The sequence below is a fragment of the Denticeps clupeoides genome, chromosome 11 (genome assembly GCF_900700375.1).
Source record: "Denticeps clupeoides chromosome 11, fDenClu1.1, whole genome shotgun sequence".
Lineage (NCBI taxonomy): Eukaryota > Metazoa > Chordata > Actinopteri > Clupeiformes > Denticipitidae > Denticeps > Denticeps clupeoides.
Genome location: NC_041717.1, coordinates 14,855,434 through 14,880,089, shown reverse-complemented (window position 1 = coordinate 14,880,089; position 24,656 = coordinate 14,855,434). Strand labels below are relative to the sequence as shown.

At 41.5% G+C, this 24,656-nt stretch overlaps 1 protein-coding gene across 24 annotated transcripts in view; it reads right to left on the bottom strand.

Annotated features, from left to right (window-relative positions):
* The window catches only part of rimbp2b (RIMS binding protein 2b), an 80,133-nt gene that overhangs the window by 33,365 nt on the left and 22,112 nt on the right, over positions 1 to 24,656 (bottom strand). For 22 of the 24 annotated variants that reach the window (XR_003751196.1, XM_028995460.1, XM_028995470.1 and 19 more), the window contains exons 4-7: positions 10,372 to 10,455; positions 3,961 to 4,050; positions 3,628 to 3,750; positions 1,302 to 1,406 (exon numbers count right to left, since the gene is read on the bottom strand). Coding sequence is in view for 23 of the 24 variants with exons in the window: in XM_028995460.1 (XP_028851293.1) it covers positions 1,302 to 1,406; positions 3,628 to 3,750; positions 3,961 to 4,050; positions 10,372 to 10,455 (402 nt within the window). In the remaining variant the exon portion in view is untranslated. Of the gene's footprint in view, positions 1 to 1,301; positions 1,407 to 2,762; positions 2,871 to 3,627; positions 3,751 to 3,960; positions 4,051 to 10,371; positions 10,456 to 22,628; positions 22,648 to 24,656 lie in introns of those variants that run through there. The other 2 variants (XM_028995477.1, XM_028995473.1) reach the window with 2 other exon arrangements.

Sequence of the window (24,656 nt, the reverse complement as noted above, 5' to 3'; positions counted from 1 at the left end):
AATCATAATTCCAATATACATATTACATAACTATAAATTACCAATGCAACTGCTAATTAAATAGTTATGGTTACAGTGACTATACAAAAATCTACCATTTGTCCCCATGGATTGCGTAGTTTTAATCAACACAGGTATATCGCCTCCTGCTGGCTGACTGCAGCACCATTTTAGCCTTGCCCATCCTAAACTGTATGAAACTTCTACCAGAGATTGTATTGTAAGAAGGTGTGGCTACACTTCGCAATGAAGAGACTGGCAGCCTTGACCGTTGGAGACCAAGTGTAGAACCTGGGCTGTAGGGTGGGTTCATGTTCATGTTTAGTGCAAGTACATAATACTGAAAAAAACCCATTCTGGAACATTCCCAAGTTTGAGTCATTCCCGGGAGCATTGCACAGAAGCATTTGTCAGCTCCTGGTGATTTGTATTTAAAGCACAACAGACAGTGGTTTATTAAATATGACTCATAGCGTCTGCAGTGTTACAGCGCCTGTTCCACAGAGACATGAAAACATCTGTGGGATCAGATCTCTCCCAGCCGAACTTCATAAGGCATCAATTCAAACATGAGGAAAAACAGAAAACTCATTCTGAGATTTTAGGGTGCTGCAGATCTGGTTCTCACAAAAAGAAACAAACGAACAAAAAAAAAAAAAACGCTTAAAGCATCTAATGAGAAACTGCTGCTGTGCAAGGATGGGATCCCATTCCACTGTAACACTCACTGTATTTACCTGTGTTTGTTCAGGTGTTGACAGGTGTTTCCACACCCTTTATCACTCGTTCATTCATACCGAGTGGTGGGGCAACAAACCTCATTTTGAGAAGGGCGTTTAACCTTTAACCTGAGGGAGTGAGTGGTGGCAGCACATCAGCAGTTCTAGCAGAGGTATCTCTAACTCATCCTGTACATTCTTGGCAGGACCCTTTTTTAAAAAACCTGACTCAGCTGCACAGTTCTGGAGCTGGTGAGGTGGAACTTAGACAAACAGAGACTCCATGAAAAGCACTGTGGCATGGTCCTAGAGTGTCCAAGAACCAGCCTATTCACAGTTTATACTATCGCATACATTTTTTGTGTTCTGCCCCTAGTATGTACATTAAGTGCACCTCAGACATTAAACCTGCCCTGAGGTTCCATTGAATGAAGTGTAGCAAACTCAAAATCAGATGCAAACATATTCCTCTAATCAGCAGATGAATCAGGCTGTTGTTTTGCCATTGTGATCAGCTGCTTCTAATTGTTCTTTAAGCCTAAACTCAGTCATTAATGTGGGTGTGAGTGCATGGCCTCTGACCTTCTGGAGGAGGTCGATCTCCTGCTGTTTGGCATTGAGCACAGCCAGTGCCTGTTCATGCTCCACTTCCAGCTGCTGCCGCCGCTCCGCAGCGTCCCGCATGTGCTGGAGGTGGGGGGAGGGAGTGGGGATGAGACCGAGTGGAGGAGAGCAGAACGAACACGGAGGGGATAAAGACAAAGACACAGGTACAGACAGAGAGAGAACACATGCCCAGAGCGATTAGCGACATCCAATCTGTTGCCAATACAGCATCACATGACAAGCTTAATATTGCCACAGCATGAAGCTTCAAATGCTGTCTGATGTCCAACAAATGCTTTAGAATCCAAAATATATATAGAACCATCATTTTTCATGTCTGTGGAGTGGAACCATTTCCGCCATTACAAAATCTTCATCATGTGGAGTTCCACAGGGTTCGATCCTAGGTCCACTGTTATTTTCATTGTATGTTCCAATCTTATATTTTCATGCTGATGATTATTTCTGATAAGTGATAAAAAAACATGTTAACACACTCTTGAAAGCAATCTCAAATTACCCCAGTTCTGCATTCCTTACATTGTCTTCTGTTGGATTTAGAGATCTGTACATAACAATCATCATATTAATTTATAGTGCACTATATGGAAAAGCTCCTGCTTATACTCAAATTCTGTTATTCAAGACTGAAGACTGTAACACTGAGTCTTTGGAATTAACTTGGTTAAGTTGGGATGTGCTGTGTGAATGTATTTTTGTTCCATCAGTCACAGGCCTCTAATCCAGATAAATAAAAAAATATAATTCAGAGCCTATAAACGTATCTCTGGTGACATCAACAAGTGACAGGCATGGTGGTGTTCATCAGCAGCCTCTCTGAAGCTTCACCAAGCTGCATAATGGCTCTCCAGTGAGGAGAGGGATGGGGAGGGGCACAGTTCTGCCATCACAGCTCTATATCCAGGCCAAAACAGGTGATATGCTCAGCCGCAACACACCTGAGGCTCAAGTGTTCAGATACAAGACAACCTGTGCTCTAAGGAAGGAAATGTGACAGGCGGGCGGGTAAAAGCAGACGTCCATGCTGTTAGGGGAGAGAACGCATCTTTTCCAACTTCCAAGAGTGGGACTTATTAAACGCTGCCACGCCCTCTGATTAATCCATGCCATGTTTATTTCAAACTCTGATTAGCTTTGTACCTGTGCCCGGCCTGTTTTGCTGATTAATTTCCTGGGGCTGAAATAAACAGCAGGCTGATTAATCAGAGTGCCAAGGCGGATTTATTTCCGACTGTCACTCATCACACAGACGCACGTGGTAAAACATGCAGAGCCACATTCCAGAGATGTTCAGCCAGCATTCTCGTCAGTCACCAGTGACATATGGAGTCAGCCCACAGTGGATGTCACTTCCAGATGCATTCAGATAAACAGACAAACAGTGGGACTGCCTCTATAGAGGAGGTGCGCTGATACCTTGTAGGGTTTAAAATGGAGAGGGACGGTACATTAGAAAATGGGGACGGGTTAGAATGAGGGGCAGAGCTCCAGAATCCTAGGGTTAGAGTCAGAGCTCCAGGACTGACGACTCACAGTGGGAGCTAGAAAGCAACAAAGAAGCGAGTGAGGAGAGAGCAAAGGATGAGAAGGGTGAAGAGAGGTGTGAACAATCGCTTCTCAGTGTTAAAGGTTATGATAGCATATTTAATGTACACACAAACACACACAGATACAGATTACAGGCTTGCATATGTTTACACACATGTGAATCACATAGAGTTGACCTCTATCACGAACCCATAAACTCACACAGATGCAGAGGTGCCCCGCCCTGGTTCAGTCCAGTGCAGTGAAGAAGACTGTAATCAGTTCACTGTTTCTATCCACTCCACCCCCAACACCCCCCTGCCCATCACACACTTTTTTCCTAATCTTTTCTGGGCATTAATAAGTTTAGTGTTTGTGCGGAGTGTTTGTTAATAACACATCAAGTATATTTGAAACCGAAAGACAGATCAATTGTAGATGAGAAACTAAATACCCACCCAGCCCTTTTGTGATGTTCACATAAACAAAGTTTGAAAAATGGAGGAGACTGCACCCTCTCATGCACACTACATCATCATTCTGAACAACTGAAACCCCCTCCTGTGAATACATTACACATCCAGGTGTAATTTCTCTACACTATTAATACCCCTTGTATCCAGGGTGTGTCATTGGACGTCGCAAGCATCATCACTTGTGACCACACCCATTACCAGCACAAACGAGCAGATTGGCAGCCCATAGTGCTACCAATCCAACCACTGGTCAACAAGTGTCTTGCAGGAACTCTTACCTTCAGCACCTGCTCTAAGTTCTCCAGTTTGGCTTGGAGCTGAGTGTTCTCCAGCACAGCGCAATCTCTCTCCTTGGTCACAAAGCGCAGAGTCTCTCTGAGCTGCTCATAGTTTGCCTTCACCTGACAGAGAAACCAGGCTGTCACACATCTCACATTCATTCCTCTTCTTCTGTTTTAATAGTCTGTTGTTCGGGAAGGAACAACAGAAGGAACAACAACTTGACTGCCAGCATTTTTCATCCAGGAAACACACCAACCAGCATTGTTAAACAAATAAAAACAATTGGGGTGAGGGATCGGGCTGCGTTCATGCTTTAGTGTGTCACTCACCTGCTCATATTGCTCAGCCTTCTGGGTGTTACCGAACCGCTGAACGCTTAAATGAGATTTTGCCTCCAGAACATCATGAAGCTCATTTTCCTAAACACACACACACACACACACACATAACACAATAGGGAGACGCATTGTTAATTTCTAGTCCCTGAAGCAAAAGAATAAAAAAACTAGTTGATCAAGTGAAAATCATGAGATTAATCTGAAAAAAACATTTGTCCAGTAGAGGCCCCTGTTGTTATTACACGTACGTATGTGTGTGAGTGTGTGGGTGTGTTTATATGTGCGTACTAATGGAGACATGTCTGTGGTCCTTTAAACACATGAACATACCCAATCATCAGTGAAGCCTGAATGCAACACAAATTTACATACAACCGACCCCTCCTCCCTCCTCTGTGCCAGTGAAAGATTAAAATCTATCCTTCAATGCAGCAAAGAAAAACTTAATTACATTCAATCAGCACCAGTGAAGTGTGACACAAACGCAATTCAGAGAGTCAACACAGGACACCCCCACCACACACACAAAAAAAACTACCATGCAGGCAAGTAGTGCTGCCTTTCCGTTGAATAACACACACACATGCACGCACACAAACACACACCATTCACTTCATCAACGGAGCATCACTTCCATTTCTGTCCAATTGATTCCCATCGAAAAACTCATTGGCATTCCAGCACAGTGCCGTCCGCACAGTCAATTCTAATCTGAGACAGAAGCACATGACTGCATTGACGGGATCGATCCAGAGAACTGCGGCTCTCACTAAACCGAGAGAACAATCACAATTCTGTTCTATTTCTACTCCGTCACACATTTAAAGTGTATTGCATAAATAAAACATCAGGATGGTTAATCTAAGAATTACTAAAATAAAATTTTATACTCTTTAGCTAATAGTTGAAACAAATGCAGCATTGCTGGACAGAATAATCCCTTTTTTTTTCCTTCATTTGACAGTAACAATAAATGGAAGTACATATCAAAGGGAACATTGTTATAAAGCATTTTAAAAATCTCACCGCATGTCTTCAATATTGAATCATAAAACAATGCTGTCCGTTGTGTTGATCGAAGGAGATTAACAGGATTCATCAGGCCGGAGGTTCCAGTGTGTGTGCGTCGTTTGTACAACAATCGGACATAATTTTTTTTACAAGCGAATATCACTGATGATCTTTTTACAATGTCACCTAGCAGTGGGCAAGTTTTAAAGATCTGGGTGAGTGACTGATGGATAGCGGTCAGCATCATAGCACCAAAGCTGCAGTTGTTGTGGGATGTCCCTAAAGTCTGCAGAGGTCAGGTCCTACAAAAAGTGGTTCAAGTGAAAGTGATTAAAACAGCACCCAGTACACACATTGAAACATGGCCTCTGCTGAGGGACCATCATGAAAGGTGCCCGGAGAGCAGTGTGTGGGAGCACAGTACTTTGCTCAAGGGGACCTCAGTGGGATTTGAACTTGCAACCTTTTGATTATGGGTCCGCTTCCTTAGTCGCAAGGCCACCACTGCCCCAGTGAACAAGCAGCAGACTCATGGTTCATTCATTTATTTATTCAGAATTAAATATTTCAGAATTTCTGTCATTCTTTTTCGTGTGTTTCAGAGTTGTGTTTTATTCTTTGTTTGAAATGATTGAATTGCTATAATAAACAACAGCCAGAACAACTGATTTGATCATTCATTTATGTGAAAAAACAGTCAATATGTTTAACATGTCTGGAATTATATGGTATTATATTTACACATGTTGCTGACAAGGCACAATTAAATAAATTTTCTGATACAGATGCAGCCAGTAATAATGTGCATTTCTGGACTCAGCTATGCTATTATGTGACCCAACTCAATAAGTTATTAGTACCATGTTTATAGTAATGTGAGCATATGTCGTCACAAATTTTAACAATTTGTAGGATAGATTTTTAATTTAAAAAAAAAATTAATTACATAGAACTACAGAAGCACATGACTGACTATACACACAAGACCTAAACAACAGTTCTGCTCCCCCTTGCATCTCCACACAAGATCACGTTCATTCATTGGAAATCCCTCTGATTACATGCGGATTACACACCGCTACCATGCGGATTATGGAACACGCCACTGCCTATTGATCGTCTGCTATGGGGCACAAAGCTTCACTTCTACAGAAACTATCCAGACATGTCGCTCATCTTGCCTCTATGAATGTTTTCTCCTCCGTGGTTTTCTAACAGCATAACTAACCATCTGACCGTGCAAGTGCGTGCGTTGACATTATTGCACGAATAAGCAGAGATATCAAATGCAAATGCTCCAAGAGCATAAGACAGATGATGCTGATGTACAGGGCTTGAAAGAAGCAGACTGACAGAGATGGGCCTGAGAGCTAGAATGTGTATACTTGCGCAGTATGGGGTGAGTGATTTACAGCTTGTACAAGACATTATAATTCTCTCTGACAATATGGAAATATGCAAATTAGGGACTCTTTTTATATTAATACAATGAAAAAATATAATGCCATGTAGTGACCACATTCTCTAACCTCAGCTCTAAGTACACACTTAGGTACGTGATATCAAAACCACCAAATATGCTATCTGATATGATATCTGCTGGGGTGAACTGTGTGCTTGGTAAGTGGAAACATTTCATTTACTCTTTCTTTGTTCTATATTAATTCCCACAACCCTGCCATCTGTATAAAATCTCTAACGCTTGTTAGGGATTTAGCTCACTTTGAATCTTGGTTACAAGATCATTTGTTTTTCATCCTTTAAAAAACTGTGAACCCTTCAGCCCCAACCAAGTACTGCCTGTATCAACGATGGTACTTTTCTCTATTCTGAAAATATTATTAACATTTAATTCATAGGCAATATTGTAATAATCAGTGGTATTTTTACTTCGTTACTGTACTCAAGCACATTTTTACGTATCTGTACTTTACTTAAGTAAAAATAAAAATGCTTACTTTTTATTTTAATCCATTACATTTTGCGGCAATTATCTGTACTTTCTACTCCACTACATTTCTGCAATTTATGCCGTTACTCGTTACATTTTATGAACACAGTTTCCTCAAAATCTTGCATGAAAAAATAGTTCGCCTATTGCGTTCTGGCATTGTTTGCCATTTCCTACCAATCAGGCTTTATTAGCTCCAATGATGGCAGAGCGCGCGTCAGTTCGCAGCACGAGCTGGCAGACCGAGACATTCAACATGGACCCAGAGCTGCATCTACTGAGCTCTGAATCACAAAGAAATCCTTGGCCGGATTTAAGAAATGTATTTGAGTACAAAGGAGCAAAGAATGAGTCCTTGCGATTTCTTTGCATCCCATGCCTGCTTCAACATAAAGAATTGTTGGCATTTAAAAACTCCCCTTCAATTTTGAAAAAACATATAGAGGTAAGACATGCTATGGTATGCTATGCTTTTGGGTATGTTATGACATGTTATGATACTATTATCTAGCGAAATGTATGTTGACATACAGAAATAGTATAAAAATCACACCAGTGTAACACTTGGTTGGTAGGATAAAACTGGTTTATTAGCTCAGAGACGATAGCTTAATGTCTTAATTAGCTTAATTAGTTCACACTGAAAAAGAACTAGTTCACGTTCATAGTTAATTTTTTAAAAATTTTGAACCAAGTTCACAGCTCAAAAAATGATCTAGTTCACATCCGTTCTTTAGTTTTTTTTTTCTTTTTTAACATTTTCAATACAACGTCCTTCTATCTGAACCTCATTCAGTCTTCTTCTTCTATCTGTCATACAACTGAACAATCACGGCCAAACCTGTTGGAAATTGAACAAAAAGCACTGATAATGCTGTGCTTATAAGGGCACCAAATGGCACTTATACTCTCATGTTCGTGAGAGAGCCATTTTCACCCTATGACCTTTGATTGCCTGGCCAGTGGTAAAGTTTTCATTTGATGGTCCTTCATTTTAAGTTTCTTATTCTAAGATCTGCCTTTTGTATTTGTATTGTAAGTGTTGAGTTACACAATATTGTTTTTTTCTGCAATCAATAGATCATTGACAAGATTTACAATTACATCTGTTTTTCATATAGACTTGTGTGTTGTTTAAGAAAAAAACTCTAAACAAAAAGTATTGATAATGCTATGTTGATCAGGGGAATAGCATTTATACTGGCATATTCTGAAGAGAGCCACAGCCCAGCCAACAGTCAATTTTTATTTTCAAGGTCCTTTGTTGTTTCCCATTCTAACATCTGCCTTTTGTATTGACTAAGTGTTGTGTTATCCATTATTAGGCCAATGTTTTTTGCTTTTCTGCCAAGTGGGAGGATTTGCTTTTATTTATTAGTTTTACAGTTGCACTACATTTGTTTTTCATGCAAGCCAGGGTAAAGGAAAGCAACTCTTGTTGAACAGAATGTGCTGGTGATACGAAGTTGATTAAAGGGCTCGCAATGCCACTCGTACTGCCATATTCTTGAGAGCGCCACCCCACCACTGGTGTTTGGTTACTGTTGTGTTTCCCTTTTACTGCTCTTAACAGAAGTGTTGAATGGTTTTGCAAGTACATAAATGATTTAAAGATATATAGTTTATCTTAATGGTATATTAGTGGGTAATACCTATTAGGTAACTTGTCATCCACATAATTCTAAGGTACACACAGTATTGCAGAGTGCACGCACAATAAGCACACCAAACTTTCCAATACATATATACTGTATAATTGCTTGTAATTATTACGAGCAATGACATCAGTACAGGCATAAGTCAGTATTTGTACTATGCTTTTACAAAATGGCACACCCCAGATGTTGAGACAAACCATTGTGTGAGTACTTTTACTTAAAAAAAATACTTCAAAGTAAATTTAAAAGTAAGTACTTTGGACTTTTACTTAAGTAAGATTGTTGATGTAGCACTTCTACTTTTACTTGAATACATATTTTGCAGGTTACTTGTACTTTTACTTAAGTACTAAGCTTCAGTACTTCCTCCACCACTGGTAATAATTCAGACAATAAAAAAAATGGAATTAACAAACAGCCTTTGTCATAATATTTCAATTTGTATTGAATGTAAGGCATATTAGAGTGAACAAAAAAATTGCATAATTATAATCAGCAACAAAATATGTGTTAAATTATCACCCACCCCACGTATTACATGCACAAAATAATACACAGTTTTACGGACATCAGGTTCATACCCACATACACACAGGAAGCCTCAGGGCAGTGCAGTGTATGTTGAGTAACTCCAGCCTCAAAGTCAGTCTTTTGGGTAATTGAATTTGTCCCTTACAGCATCCTGTAGATCTGTAACGCTCCTTGCATTTCAGTTTGAGTCAGAGTTGAATGAGTGCCACACACACATATACATTAAAAGTACAAAAATTTCAGCCCCTATTTCCCCCACACTTGTTTGCGTGCTTGATTTTATACCCCTGTGGCAATGGGGTTGAATGACATGCCTGAATTCATCTACAAGGGTGTGCACACTCACACACACCACACACACAGACAATCATAGGGATTCATTCCAGGCAGGTATGAAAACCAAATAAAACAGCAACGCCCCTCCACTGTCAGAAAGGATTATCCTCTCTCCACTGTCTTTCTAGCTCCTGTCCTTTTTGTCTCCTGTGCCTGACAGCCCTGAAGGCAGAGTAACATCTCTGTTCCATGTGAAAAGAGAGGCAGTGAGTGAGTACGAGAAAAGGAGGGTGAGGGACCATGGGATATGAGGACAGCTGGACAGAGAGGAGATGGGGTCGTGTAACCGTGGGTGTGTGAGTGTGTGTGCACGCGCTTCAACAGCCACACAACTTTTTATCTACATGAATTAGCTGTTATGCACCTCATGGGGACTTAGGTGCCAAAGGGAAACCAAAGTAGGCTGCAGGTATGACTACGAGAAGTGATTTTCAAGGTGTAATGTACTTGAGGCAGAATTAACATGCAGTGAATTCCAGGATAGGGGTTCCAGTACCTCACTGAATAGAAACAATGTACCAATACCTTCTTAAAGTATTAATTTTTTTTCTTTTGGATTTACAGTTTACAAATTCAAATTGCGACCACATCAGCTTGCTTATTTTTTTAGGTAACTGGTGAGACCATAAATATTCAAATGAAAATAAAGTCGCTAACCAAACGCTGATCGGTAGCAACTTGTCATGTTATACTGCCACTATGAACAATGTAACATGAATGGAATGATGGATGGATGATGGAATGTATGATAGTGATGATTTACATTATTTATTTATTTTTTATTTACAGTATGTTGATATGCTGACACCGCCTATTTATTAGAGCAGACTTCACAGTGCTTTACACCTTTTCTTTCCTTCTTTACCTATTTATTAAACTGTTATTAGTTAAATATTAGTTAAAAATAGCTCTTACCAGAGTCTGGCATGTTGGACTTCTTTTCTGCACCTCGTGGTCGAGCAGCTCAAGCTGTGTTCTTTTCTTGCTGATCTCTGTCTCCTGGGCAGAGGAGGACAAACCAAACTGTGAAAACACAGCAAACTTTCACAGGTTCACAGGGTCGTCATGGGTGACATCATGAATTAAATTATGTAAAAATTGTGACATTACTTGAGCTAATTATCATTATGCTAATTACATACTGATGTTAAGTAGAAAAAAAACATAAAATAACATATGCCTGCACAATTTTTTATTCTAAATAAATTTGCTAAATAATTCACCCCCGCCCTATTTTGTTCCCAGTTTCTACCACAGTATCTGCAAGACATGTTGGTAATGGGATGTACAATAATGTATAGAATTCATCTTCGACCGGACTCTGGGCTGGTCCCTCCCACTTGGGAGAAACAAGCACTCTTACGAGCTTTAGTATGCATCAGCGTGTGAGTTTTTCCATTAGTCCTCCAAATACAGCACCACACGCTGATGCTCACTTCTACCCCATGTGGACAGAAGCGTATTATGGGTATAGATAACAGATGGATGTGAAGGAAATGGGATGCACTGATGCAGAATGAGGTGTGTAAGAGTTGACAATTATTCTTGTAGGCTCTTCCCTTTTTAAACTTTGTCTATGGGTGGGAAGCTAGTTACTCCTCTCTAAGATAGTATAGAATACTAGCAAGAAGTGGTTTCTTGTTTGGATTGTGAACAATCCAGCCCTGGAAGGTCTTGTCTGATTCGACAGGTCAAGCAGGTGGAGAGCCAAGATCATTTATAACAGAGGCGTGCCGCTCCATGAGGGCAGCAATCTTTTACTGTGAGTCAAATCCTCCCGCACGGCAGGAAATGACCCGTGTCATGTCTGCTTGCTGATAACAGATGAAGTCGCTCACTCCAAACCAGATGAGACCCCATATTACAAGCACTCACATAAATGAAGAGAAGACCTGTGCATTCTGGTTGGTGAAGCTGCTGCCATATTATCTTTTTTTCATCGCTCATTTCCTCTTGTTGCAAAATGTGTATACATAACTGCAGACAATGCAGACAAATGTAGAAATGTGTGTGTCGGTGCAAATGCCCACTCATGCTGCTATGATCAGCTCCAGGCCGGAACTCTCACCCAGCTGCTGCAGCTGTGCAGTGATTGAGAAAGCGGCTATAGGGTTAATGGCACAGTCTTACATAACCGTTGGTAAAACACACACACGCTGCAGCAGAACGGAACGGAACGGAACTTCTTTTTTCTTGTAAACTAGGGTCGCCTAGTGTGTCGCCTTTGTTTTTAAAATAACAGAGAATTCTCACTAGCGCCTCTTCTGCTGGCTATACTCTAATCAAGCTTTCTTGCCATCTGAGCCTTTTACACCAAATTGTGCAACACAACACAAACAAATGCATTGATCACCGTAGTTAACAAAATGGATTAGTGCAAAAAATGCAATGTGTTGGGTAGTATGTACACAAACAGATACAATTAGGTATTGCATAAATAAAACCATTCAAATCCCCAAATCTGCTTAAAATAATAGAAAAATCGCTCTTATTAAACTTCAATTGCATTCTTGTCCAGCAAAAGACACATTTAATGAAAGAGGAAATTCTGAGGACAACTGTTGTGCAGTTTTGGTTCTCCTGAATATAAAAAAATGCCTTTAAAAAATAATCAAAAAACCTGTTTCAATTATGACGTGTCTAATTTCAAATCTAAAACACGGTGCACGGTAAGTAAGTAGAATTGGTATTTTAGAGTAAGTGGGGTTAAAATATGTGGAAGTGTGTGTGTGTGTGTGCTGTGTGTGAGAGGGGGTGTTTAATGACTATTGTAGAGCAGATTGGCCTCTGTGACAGCGCTAAACTGAACTATGAATATTTAACACACATTCTGCTCTCAGGCCAACCAATCCGTCTTCCAGTGGTTACAGAGGCTCAATTAAAACCCCTCTCTAGACACTCTCTCTTTCTTTCACACATACACGCTCACGTTCATGGCACGGGGGAGACAACTACTCACCATATAAGTCTTAAGACACAGTCTTATAGCATAAACACCCTGTTGTGTTCAGTGTTAGCTTCCCACCGTGTGTGTATGTGTTTGGGTTGATTCAGAACAGTGTGAGGCTGGAGATTATTAACAGATCAACGAGGATCCCATTGGTCGCTATCACAGGGTTCTCACTGAAGCTTAAGCAGAGAACATTACTGCAATGTCTGACACACATGCACATAAACACACACAATTGCAAACACATTCCCTGTCATTGTAGGTCAGTCTTTGTCATTATGTTATCACTCGCTCTCATACACACACACACACACACACAGATCGTCCACATAAACTGTTTCCCAGTCAGAGCCCAAATTCACTCTAATCCCACAGGGTGCCGATAGCGATCAGAAATCATTGGAAGTGGCAGTGAGTTACATAACCAGCGAGCTGCTCAGAGCTTAAGTCTGACAGAGACACAGTAATACTCTACAAAACACACACAAACACACACTAAACAGACATATCACAGTTTACAAATAAACTCACACACACACACACACACAACCACTTGAGCTTCTCATGTCATCACCCCTGCTAATACCTCTGAACACAAACATACACACACACACACACACACACCACACTTGAGCTTGTTATGTTAGGATTAGGGCAACTTAATCAAAGGCCAGATCGTGATGTTTAATGGCTAGGTCATAGCATCTCCAATATTGCAGCTCTTGTGGGATGTTCCTGGTCTGCAGTAATCAGGACCAACCAAAAAAAGTTGAAGGAAGCAAAAGCAGTGAACTGGTGACACGGCCATAGGCGGCCAGGTCTCACTGATACACGTGGGCAGCACAGGTTGAGCCATGTTTGTCTGATCCAGTAGACAAGCTACTGTAGCTCAAACAGCTGAAAAGGTTCATGCTGGTTCTGACAGAAAGGTATCTGAACTCACAGTGCATCGCAGTGTGTATCCATGCTGACCCTTTCAACCCCAGTACTACAGGCAAATGAGTGTCAGATCAGAACCACCCACTAATGGAAAAAGGTCACCTGGTACGATGAATCACAATTTCTTTTACATCATTTGCATGTCCGAGTGCATGTGCATCGCTTACCTGGAGAATAACAATAGGATTGTCATGACCGAGGGGGAAAAGAACACAGTTTATATTGGTACAGGGAAATCAAAGGGGTTAAACAATCCACCACGGCCTGCGCAGAAAAAGGGTGTTCTCTGGTTCTGCTGTGTGCAGCTTGACACTGCTGCTCGCTTGCCCGCCTTCACAAGTCCTACGCCTTGCACACGGTTATGACAACTGTCCAGTAAAAGACACACACACACACACACACACTCCTGTATGGTGCACACGAACAGACAGAGAAATAAAGCATGAACAAGGCAGATGGAGACACTGGGAACAGGGAACCCTCCAGCTGCGTGTTAGGGAACCGCTCTGCCCATCCACGGCGCAGCCTGGGGATCTGGAGCCCCAATCTGCCACAATCAGGGCTTGCTACTCCGGTACCCCCTGTGTTGCCCGGGGGAAGCTGAGTCTCACAGGAAGCATTATGGGAAGTGATTGTAAGCAGTCAATATATAGTTTGTAAATGTAATAATTGTGTTTTGGACTTCCATGAAAAGTTAACATGAGAAATCACCCCCATGCAAAATATGAACCACTACCATGCCTCCAGATGGACAGTAAACATTTACTAAAACAGGACACAGACACAGCTACAAGCAGTGTTGGGAATATTTTGTCAAACAGTGTAGTACAGTACAGTTATACAATGCTGTTAAGGCTATAAAAAAAGAAAAAGTACTGATCACTATCCAAATGACTGTACTTAGTACAGATTCTCTTCTGAATTCAACCACTTCTCCTTTTCAGCAAAAAGTGGAAACTGGTGGCAAATATAATCCCACTCAGCACTTTCATCAGGAACGGCATGCGCCGAGTGCATTCTCCGCTCAGGCCTGCACTGAACTGGACGTTGTCTAATTGGCCGTCATGCTGGCCTCGCCGCTTGGCAGAATTAAGATTCACATCACGCCGACTGCCAGTCTGCCAGCAGACAGACCCAGCCATCAGCCAAGCTCAGGAGAGCATTACTTTATTCATGAAGAGAGTCTAAGGGGAGGGAGGGGCTTTGAGCGTGGTGTGTTTTGAAGATGCAGAGTCTCTCTGACACATTTGATCTGGCAGAGGAAGAGGACAGTTTGATTATGATGCTTTTCAAGACCTCTGCTCTCTCAAATAGTGGACAGGTGGTTCCCAGGAGGAGCTAAAAACTGCTGGCATTAGCCTGACTCACTGGTGGCAAACGCGCACACACACTGGTGGACAGTGTGTGCTATGGACATTTCAGCCTGTACACTGAAAAGAAAACACAAGCAGAACCTGCAGACCAATTGTGTGTGTTGCTCTCTAAGCAGCTTAGAAAGAGGAGAGAGATGTGGCAGGCTAATAAAGTTAATGTAGCATAAAATATGCACAGAGCATACAACAAAAAATGAATGTGAACAAACACATGCAGGCACAGACACACTTTCACAGTGAATTTAAGTCACAGTAAACACTTAATGTAAGCTCCACAATTAGCATTCAAAGAGCACAACTCTGATCCGGTGCAGGATGGGTGATGGAGCTTTAATTTCTGCTTATCAGAGTGGGAATAAACAAGAAGAAAAAACACTTTTCTCACACACACACACACACACACACACACACACACACACACACACACAGTCAAAATGTATGAGATGGAAGTCTTATCACAAATCTTTGAAATATCTTAAACCACAAGGTGTACAAGTTTTGTAGACAAGCTCATATGACAAACTCCATTTTGTCCAGTTCCAATTATATACCTTTAGTGTGTGTGTGTGTGTGTGTGTGTGTGTGTATATATATATATATCACCCATAACATTATATCATGACATAACAGTATAAGGTTAAGTGAATAACATTGATTATCCCATTAATTGTGCCTTAGTCGTAGCAGCGTCATTTAATTTAATTGGGCCATATGATCACAAAGATTATCTGTATTTGTATCATCTGCTAGGAGGTGGGATATATTAGCAGCAAGTAAACATTTTGTCCTTAAAGCAAACTGGATACCAGTGACATAACCAATGACCATGTCCACCGATAAAAGCACATTCAATGAGCATGTGAGCATCACAACTAGACCATGGAGCAATGGGAGGAGGTGGCCTGGGTAGATGAATCTGATTGTCTTTTACATCATTTGGATTGCTGAGTGTCTATGCTTAGCATACATGGAGTAGATATGGTGCAGGCAGAGTGATGCTTCGGAGGAAATCTGGAGCAAACTTTAAATGGGTGAGAAAACATCCCTGTGGAGTAAAGGCTTCAGAAAGAATAGTGGCCGGCCATTTAAGAGGAAGAGGAGGAATAAGAGGGAAGATGACTAAGGATGGGCAGCTTTGACCTTTTCTTGACTGCACTCATTCGCTTCTTAACAAACCAAACCCAATGGACTTCAAATAGACAGCAGGGGAGCTGCATCTTTTTCACACACAAAAAGACACACATGCACAAACTAAAGTCTAAAATGAGCCTTACTCCTATTACCTCAGTAACCAAAAGGAAATGTTTAATGTTTATTTTCATGCAGACAAAGGTTAATAAGACTAAACGTCATGTAATGTTGACATGATGTATATATGAATATCAAAAGATCTTTTTTTCAGTCTGATTTGGCTGAAAAATGTCATGCTGAAGCTACAGATGACTTCACTTTCCCCTGGATCTTAAAATTAAGTCAATACCCGACTTGTGGAAGTGATGCGCTCCAGGCAGACTAGCCCGACAGATGTTTCATCTGCCTAGAGCTTCATCATGCCTTTGACAGCTGCCCAGCCTTCGCAGATCTACCTAAGGAGGACGATGGCAGGAGCAAGCAGTTCCTCACGACAGTAGCCGGCCACACCAAACCAGCAGCAACTGCTAGAACAACTTGCCCCTCCTTCAGGTTGAAGAACACGTCAAGGAGGATGAGCTATAATGTGAATGTCGGCACTTAGGAGAAGTCACTGCTGCACGACCCTTTGATGGTCAGCACTACAGCCACTTTGCCTGTTTACAAAAGTAACTTTTAGATTTAGCTGATTCATTTCTGTTTGCCTCAATACATGATGCTATTTTAATAAACATTTTGCATTGCCGCCATTCCACCACCAGGCCCGCAGATCGGTGCTAATCCTCGTGCCATAGTCTTGATTCTTTCTTATATTGGGTCCCCCGGTAGCCACCTTGCCTGCAGCCCGAGGGTCCAGGTCCGCCTCCCTGCCGGCTGAACCGTGGGTCGCTGCCTGATAGTCCTTGCCAGCCTTCGTTCCTGGGCACCTCTGTGTTTCACCTTTGTGTAGGGGCTATATGACTTCTATGCAGTGCCTGGCTGGCCAGGAACTGCACGTCAAATGCTCACAAGGGTTCTAATCACCCCATCTGCTGCTTGTTTGGCATGGGTCATTAGGACCGTTTATATATTGTTTTTCTTTCCTCACTCCATTATCCGGCATTGTTAATGGTAGAGCTACGTGCTGTCTTTGTGTTTACTTTGGCCATCGTGCCGTGTTTTCTTTTTATTTGATAATTCCACTTTTCTCACGTGCCGAGCGTTGATGGCATTACATGGAGGCACACCCACTGGGGTGGTAGTAGCCTAGGGGTAACACACTCGCCTATGAACAAGAAGACCCGGGTTCAAGTCCCGCTTACTACCATTGTGTCCCTAAGCAAGACACTTAACCCTAAGTTGCTCCGGGGGGGACTGTCCCTGTAACTACTGATTGTAAGTCGCTCTGGATAAGGGCGTCTGATAAATGCTGTAAATGTAAATGTAAATGTAAATGCATTGGTGAAATGGTTGCAGAGGGCTCAGAACATGATTTTCTATTTTCTCACCATTATGAGGAGAAACAGACACAGCCTATTAGGGACAGATGAGACATACATCCTTTTAATCTAATATCAACTTAATTTGCAGTGTGTGTGTAAAGGGGGCCATATAACAGTTCGATAAAATAACCTTGATTAGAAACACCCTTTACAATATAATACAATAATACAATACCATGCTCTAATGACACCACCAATATCCACAGAGTTTGGTGTTTTCTAGTTTTTCATCAGGGGCATTTTCTGGCCAAAAGATGATTGCTGACTGGATTCATTTGTGCGGTGGGCCAGTCGGTACCTGGTAGTGAGTAGAGGTGGGAACCTTCACTGACCTCACGGTTTGATTGCGATTATCAATGCCTTGATATCGATGCACCACGATGCATGCACTTGTGCCGATCAGGCTGCCACAGTCTCTACCAGCACTACTTTTTAACGAGGATTTTTATACTGCCACCAGAAAATCACCAAGCAACGTCATTATGATGTAATCAATTATGTTCTGCACTGCAATGATGCAATATCGTCCATGTCTGCATTGTGATGCATTGATTTTACGATTAATTTCAACAACCCCAGTAGTGAGAATCACACACTCTAACCAGCACATCAGCAAGACCTACATCAGATCTGGTTCATTGATGATTGCCACGTACAAGCAGGTTGACATACAGTTTGACAAACAACATGAGAGGGTTAACAGTCAACCACCATACCTCAATGTAAGAGGATAATATAACTCAAATTGGCCTAGCCTGAGGCGTTTCATTGATTACATCCACTCAGATATCGCTGATATGGTTAAGTTATTAAGTTATCAGGGTTCAAACCTATGTTACCAGCATCCCAACTTTTCTAAACAGTCCTGGATTTGCAGCTTTTGCACCATGATGAAAACACCAACACATTCCCTGGGGACAGTGCAGCTTCAGTCATTTATTATGCATCAGCATCAGAGAGAGTAGAGAGTGTATACAGTAGAGTTTACATTAAGTGCTCTATTTGTTGGTGTGTTTGGGGAGATTATGTGTATAAAAGTGTCTATGTGTGAGAAGGCTTCTGGGCTGCACAAGTTATTTTCATGATGCAACCAGCACATGAAATGTGCCATTTTGAGTCATTCTCCTAAGAATAGCTCTTTAAAAAGAGCAGGTGTTGCTACATAGCAAGCCACTGCAACCAAACAGCAGGTAGAAATATGGGCATGCATAAAAATTAAATATGACATGCTTTATACACAACATACACTATCTGAACAGTGAAGCAGAATGGTGGTCTAGCAGGTAACGATATGGACCCGTAATCAGTTTGAATCCCTGTTTGAATCCCATGTGTGCCACTGAGCAAAGAACTGTCTCCACACACAGCTCCCCATGCGCCTTTCATGGCTGCCCACTGCTCACCAAGGGTGATGGTTATATGTGTGTTGTGGAAGTTGGGAAGTCGGCAGCATCCAGGATGGCCTGGTATTTCTGTCATGGTATGGAAGGGTGGTAGTAGCCTAGTGGGTAACACACTCACTTATGAACCAGAAGACCCAGATTCAAATCCCACTTACTACCATTGTGTTCCTGAGCAACACACTTAACCCTAAGTTGCTCCAGGGGGGGGACTGTCGCTGTAACTACTGGTTGTAAGTCGCTCTGGATAAGGGCGTCTGATAAATGCTGTGAAGGAGGACACAATTGTATTTTTTACTAATAATACCTGATACAAGAATACATGGCACAAGGTACATAGACATAGACTAGAGAATACATACATTGACCGGGCAGCGGCACAGTGGTAGCAAGGTGCATTTATTCTAGAGACAGTGGGTGAGAACGATTAGGAAATCAGGAACACACAATACAAACTCTGGTCTGGAACGCGGCACAAGGACCCCAAACAAGTCCTAATAGCTAGTGAGACACAGCAGCTGCGTTAGTCTAAGACAAATCAGGTGAGACCAGGTTTCTGTATTTATCAGCTTCACTCTAAGTTGGTGTGTGCTTTTTTGCACTCTGCTGCTCACTCCCTTCTTGAAGGTCCTACTTATTGCAACCAAACTGGCAACGGATAATTCTGATCAGAACCAGAGCTGAATAAACACTGAACTGGACTGCAGTACTGTTCACTGACCCAAGTTCTTCAGAAGTGTGGGGTTCCGCTCATTATGGATTCTTCTTCCATCTCTTGTTCTAACTGTAGAATGTTTATTTTCACTTCTTAGGCTTCTACATCCTGGGGCTATTAACTAAAATCAAATCAAACGTAAAAGTGCTGGCAAAAAATAAACAGGTTTTCTAAAATTGTAATTCATGTTGAAAATAATACCATTCGGATGAGTCAATCTGAAATATAAAGAGGTCTGTGAGCTTGTTTAAAAAATGTCAAGGTCTATAATCTGCTCTGGTCCCATCCCAAGCCGACGTTACAATGAAATGTATAGTAGACTTTTATTGCTGAACTGAATGACTGAGTGGTGTCCACAAAATAATATTGACTTTGGTAATAATTGTAAATTCTCTGAGGGGAGGCCTTGACTAATTAGAAGAGGTGGCACCATCCCACCTTGGAGGGTGCTTCTCTCATTTCTAGTAATTTGACCTATAGTCCAGGAGTGCAGTCCAGGCAGCAGGCAGAGCTACCGGGAGCAGAGTATATTCACTAATTCCATGAGTACAGAATTTATTCAACATTTTCTGCCATCCCTGTGGCCATCCGAATTTCCCAGATTCCACTCGAATTTCCCAGACCTATTTCCAACCTCTAATTCATGTTCAAAATCCTAGAAAAAGGTGGTAGCACAACAACTTTGTGCTTTCTTGACAACAAATGAGAAAACCATAGCACAGAAACTGCCCTACTGAAGGTATTAAATTATCTTCTTTTATCTGACCAGGACCACATCTCTGTGCTCGTGCTCTTAGACCTTAGTGCAGCCATTGACACCATAGACCATAACATTGTACTAAATAGGCTTGAAATGTTGGAATACATGGGACAGCTATCTCCTGGTTCAAATCCTACTTATCAGATTGCTTTTACCTTGTTGGCTTGGGCAGTGATTACTGTGCAAAAACCAGAGTGAAATATGGGGTTCCACAGGGCTCAGTACTGGACCGTTGGTTATTTTCATTATATGAAGAATAGTCTTATATATTCTTATATATACGAATTTGGGTGTGACTTTGGGTGCTGCTTTGTCATTTGATTGTCACATTCAAAATATTTCCCGGAAGGCGTACTTTGACCAAAGAAACATTGTTAGGATGTTTCTCTCCATCTCTTCGTGCATTCATAATATCTAGACCAGTTTACAGTAATTCTCTGTTTTCTGGTTGCTCTGATGCTTCATTGAATGAACTTCAGCTCGTCCAAAACTCTTCAGCCAGGGTTCTTCCAGTTTAGTTCTGTATTGACTTCAAGATTATTCTTATCACCTATAAAGCTTTGCATGGTCTTGCTCCAGATTGTTTTAGTAACCTACTAGTCCCTCATAACCAGACACGCTCCCTTCGTTCTCTGGGAGAAGGTTAAGGTTAATTGGAGTGCCTTAAAACATGTGACGACCATTACAGTGAGTTTGCCAAAACAGATTCATAAGTCCATTGTAACCTGTTTGGTAATTTAATTGGTCTAATGTTGGCGGCAGGAAGCTAGTTGGCATTTAAAAATCCATAAATTAACCACATCGTTGTAAAAGGCACAGTTCTCAAAGTGTATGAACAATGCAGCGGCTTGTAGTCCAGTTTTTAGGCAGTTTTGACGCGTACAGACGCGTTCACATCTGCTTTGCTGAGACATCCCTGTACAGAAACACAGTGTCCACTTTAAACCCACATCCCATTTTCCCCTTGAAATAAATCATTGAAAGCATAAGGCTTGTGACAGCAGGCCTGTTTAGGCCGAGGCTTTTTTCTGTGTTAGTCAGCAGCAGTGATATTTTTCTGCCAAGTGTGCAGGGCAGGTGGCTCAACCAAAAAAAAAAAAAAAAAAAAAAGACAGGCTTCTGCCAAATATCACCAATGACTGGTGGGTTTCTGAAGTTTTAGCGCTTCATCTGTGTCAGTGCCATTCAAATAGAGCACTGGGCCAACTGTGGCACAGAGCGAAACAGCCTGCTGTGGCAAGTATAAGGCTCTACAGCGAGCATGCTCATGCTAACAGATAATTAACGTGTCCAGCTGCACAAGAGAAGCAGACACAGAAATGCACTCAATGGCTCATGCAAATGTCTCTGCAAAACAGAATAACTTCTCAAAAATCCTCCATGCGTTTCCTCAGCATCTGCCACTGCTTCAAAGTCTCACACTCTGCTCCTCTCCCTCTCTTTGCTCAGTGTGCAAGTGCATGAGTCATCTTGCAAAAAGGGATCTGAATTCTACATCAGTAGCGTCTAAATAGACTCACACATCCGAGTAGTAATTGCAACTGACAACGAAAGAGCACGAAATAGACGGTCACACACAAGGATGGGGGGGAGGCAGACAGGCGTGGTAACTGAGGTCTGAGCTCCCGTTACCAATGGCTGTCCTATCAGGAGTTCACAGCGTAACATGAGCTACATGAGTGTTGAACAAAAGGTCAGTGGACGCACTTTTAATAGTTATACTGTTCATGGATCAGGATTCAAGAAGTAATGTTTCTCTGGAGCAATGGTGCAAGACTTAACAGGTCGTATGATGGTGCAATTTAAGAGAAGACAATTCAAGTGGAAGTGCAGTGCAACAAGTACAACATGCTTAAAATTGCAAAAGGACTGAACACCTTGGTTGTGCTTGGTTCTGTAAAATCTACTGAACATAAACTGAAGACGACGATGAGTTTGTACAGAACATATTACAAAATAAATGTGAACTAGTCACTGACAAAGTTATCTGTACCACAAGCCTAAAGAAGGCCAGTATTATTGTTTCTTTAAAACACATTTCCACAAGTTCCAGTAAAACACATTTATTTGGCCATTACTTTCTGTCACTTTTATCCCAAGTTGTCTCAGACAGAAATACATGAACTAGAAAGATCAGACAATAGGGGGAAATGGGCAAAAGACCTGAGAGGGTTAAAGTGGCAATGTGATCGAGGCAGGTATAAGGTAGCCAGTTTAAAGTGTCAGAAGGTCTGACTGAGACTGCACCAATGGCACGCATTTAACACATACATATATATATCAAGTCCATGCCCCATGTTCATTTTACATGAAATCAGCCTAAATCAGCATGAGAAGCTCCTCTTGTTAAAGAGTGCCTCATGAACAGTTACCATAACTGTCACAACCCAAACACACTCACTTTTCCTTCCCAGACATATTACCTGTTCTGTCGCCTCCACCTCTAACATTCACATTGCTTTACCCTGCTTAAATGGGCCTTACCTTCTCCCACATACACACGAGGCAGGACTGGAAAGCGTGTTCCCTCATGTCGGTCCGATGCTGACGCACGCACACATGCACACTGCAACACTGTCGTCACTCTGATCAGACAGCAGCAAGCGACCAAAAGTTTCTAGAAGTTTCGTCAAACTGTTATGTGATACAGGAGTAGAGCTGAGACGAGTAACTCAATAGTACTGATCAGCTCACTACCTAATGAACGTTTGCCCAAACACAACGCATAAAGCACACACACAGACGTGTATGTATACCAACAAACTGGCCATGCACATGATGTCACAAAAAAACACACTTAGCCAAATGAACATTGTTCAAATGCTTAAAATGCACACAGATGCATTTCACACATTCCCATGAACACATACACAAAGCCTGATATCTGCTGCACAGGAACTCAAAATGCCACACACACCTTTAAATGCTTTTAGACTCCTGCATCCCTGACACACGTCTCACATGGGCGCAGATATAGTCTCCAGCAAAGCAGATATACGTCTTTTTGCCTTTTTGCTTTATCATATTAATTATCATATCTGTTCATCAGTGTCTATGCAGTGTTCCGAAACACACACACAAAGTCAGTAGCAGCTCAGAATGTGATGTGACTGGTGAGATGATGGGTTAAAGGGGAAGAAGGGCACTTTTCCTCCTTCCCCCTCTCTATTTGTTTTCTCTTTCCATTTACCATAGCAGAATGCCTCCACCCTAAAGCTAAAAAGTGCATTAGGACCCCAGAGGTTCTGAATTCATATAAAAATAAGAAAAGGATCTTCATTGTGTGCTCAAATGAAGAATAAAAATAGATACCTATCTCCATTATAAAATATTCACCTTCTGTGGCGACATGTACTTCATGGATTAAATTTCATATTGGGGTGGAGCTGAATCCAAATACCTGAATGCCAGAGTATTCAAAAAGGCACAGTTAGCGGAATATCTCATTTGTATGAATATTATTTGGGTTACAGAACACGTTGAAAAGAACAACAGGTTCACCTTCAGTCTGAAACTGACCTAAATGGCCTGGATAAAATAAAGCAAAATGATCCCTACCATAGTTTTGCCAGCTAACACATTATTTCAGTCCCAAACCATCCAAAATATTGCCAAAATACATACCTGCACAAATGCTCCAACTAAACAAATTGACAGTAACAGTATTTAACTGTTAAATTACTTAAATTAGATACCTATTCTTAGCGCTCAAGTTTTTCACAAAAGATCAAATTCAAACCTTCCAATCTGACAAACGTACTCTGGCAAGACAGTCTAGCTAAACTTTTAACACTTTGATATTGTAATAATGTCTTGTTTAAGATGTCTGTTGTATGGTGAGTAATGTGTTGAGCTGTGGTGCAGTAAGCAGTGCTGGGGATTCTCACTGTGATGCCTAGGTTGCCCTGGGCAGGCCAGGTACTGCCCAATCACACGTGTGCTGGGTCCTAATCACCCACAGGCGAGACAAAGGTCTGATTAGGACTCCCATACCCCGTGTCCTACATTATTGGTTTACTTTAACATTGTGTTGAACCGTTGAGCAGTGTGTTATGTTGTATGTGTGTTTTTCCAATAAAAATTCCAAGTATGAATTAAACGTGTTTTAATGTATTTGATGCAATTTGATGTTTGCATTTATGAGTAAATATTCATTAAAGGAGCAGCTGTTGCATGTTAATGCAGCTGATGTTTTTGTTGAGAAGCTACATTATTCAGACATGGAACATTATGTTGCATCCAAAAAAACAGGTGGAATCTCTGTGAACTCCATGTGGTTCATGCACCAAATGCATATTAGGAATATGTCATATAAGCAAGACACTTAACCCTGAGTTTCACCAGGGGTCTGTCCCTGTAACTACTGATTGTAAGTTGCTCTGGATAAGGGCATAAATGTTAAGAACGTGGATTGATGCTTGTAACACACACTCATGCACAAAGCCACCAGT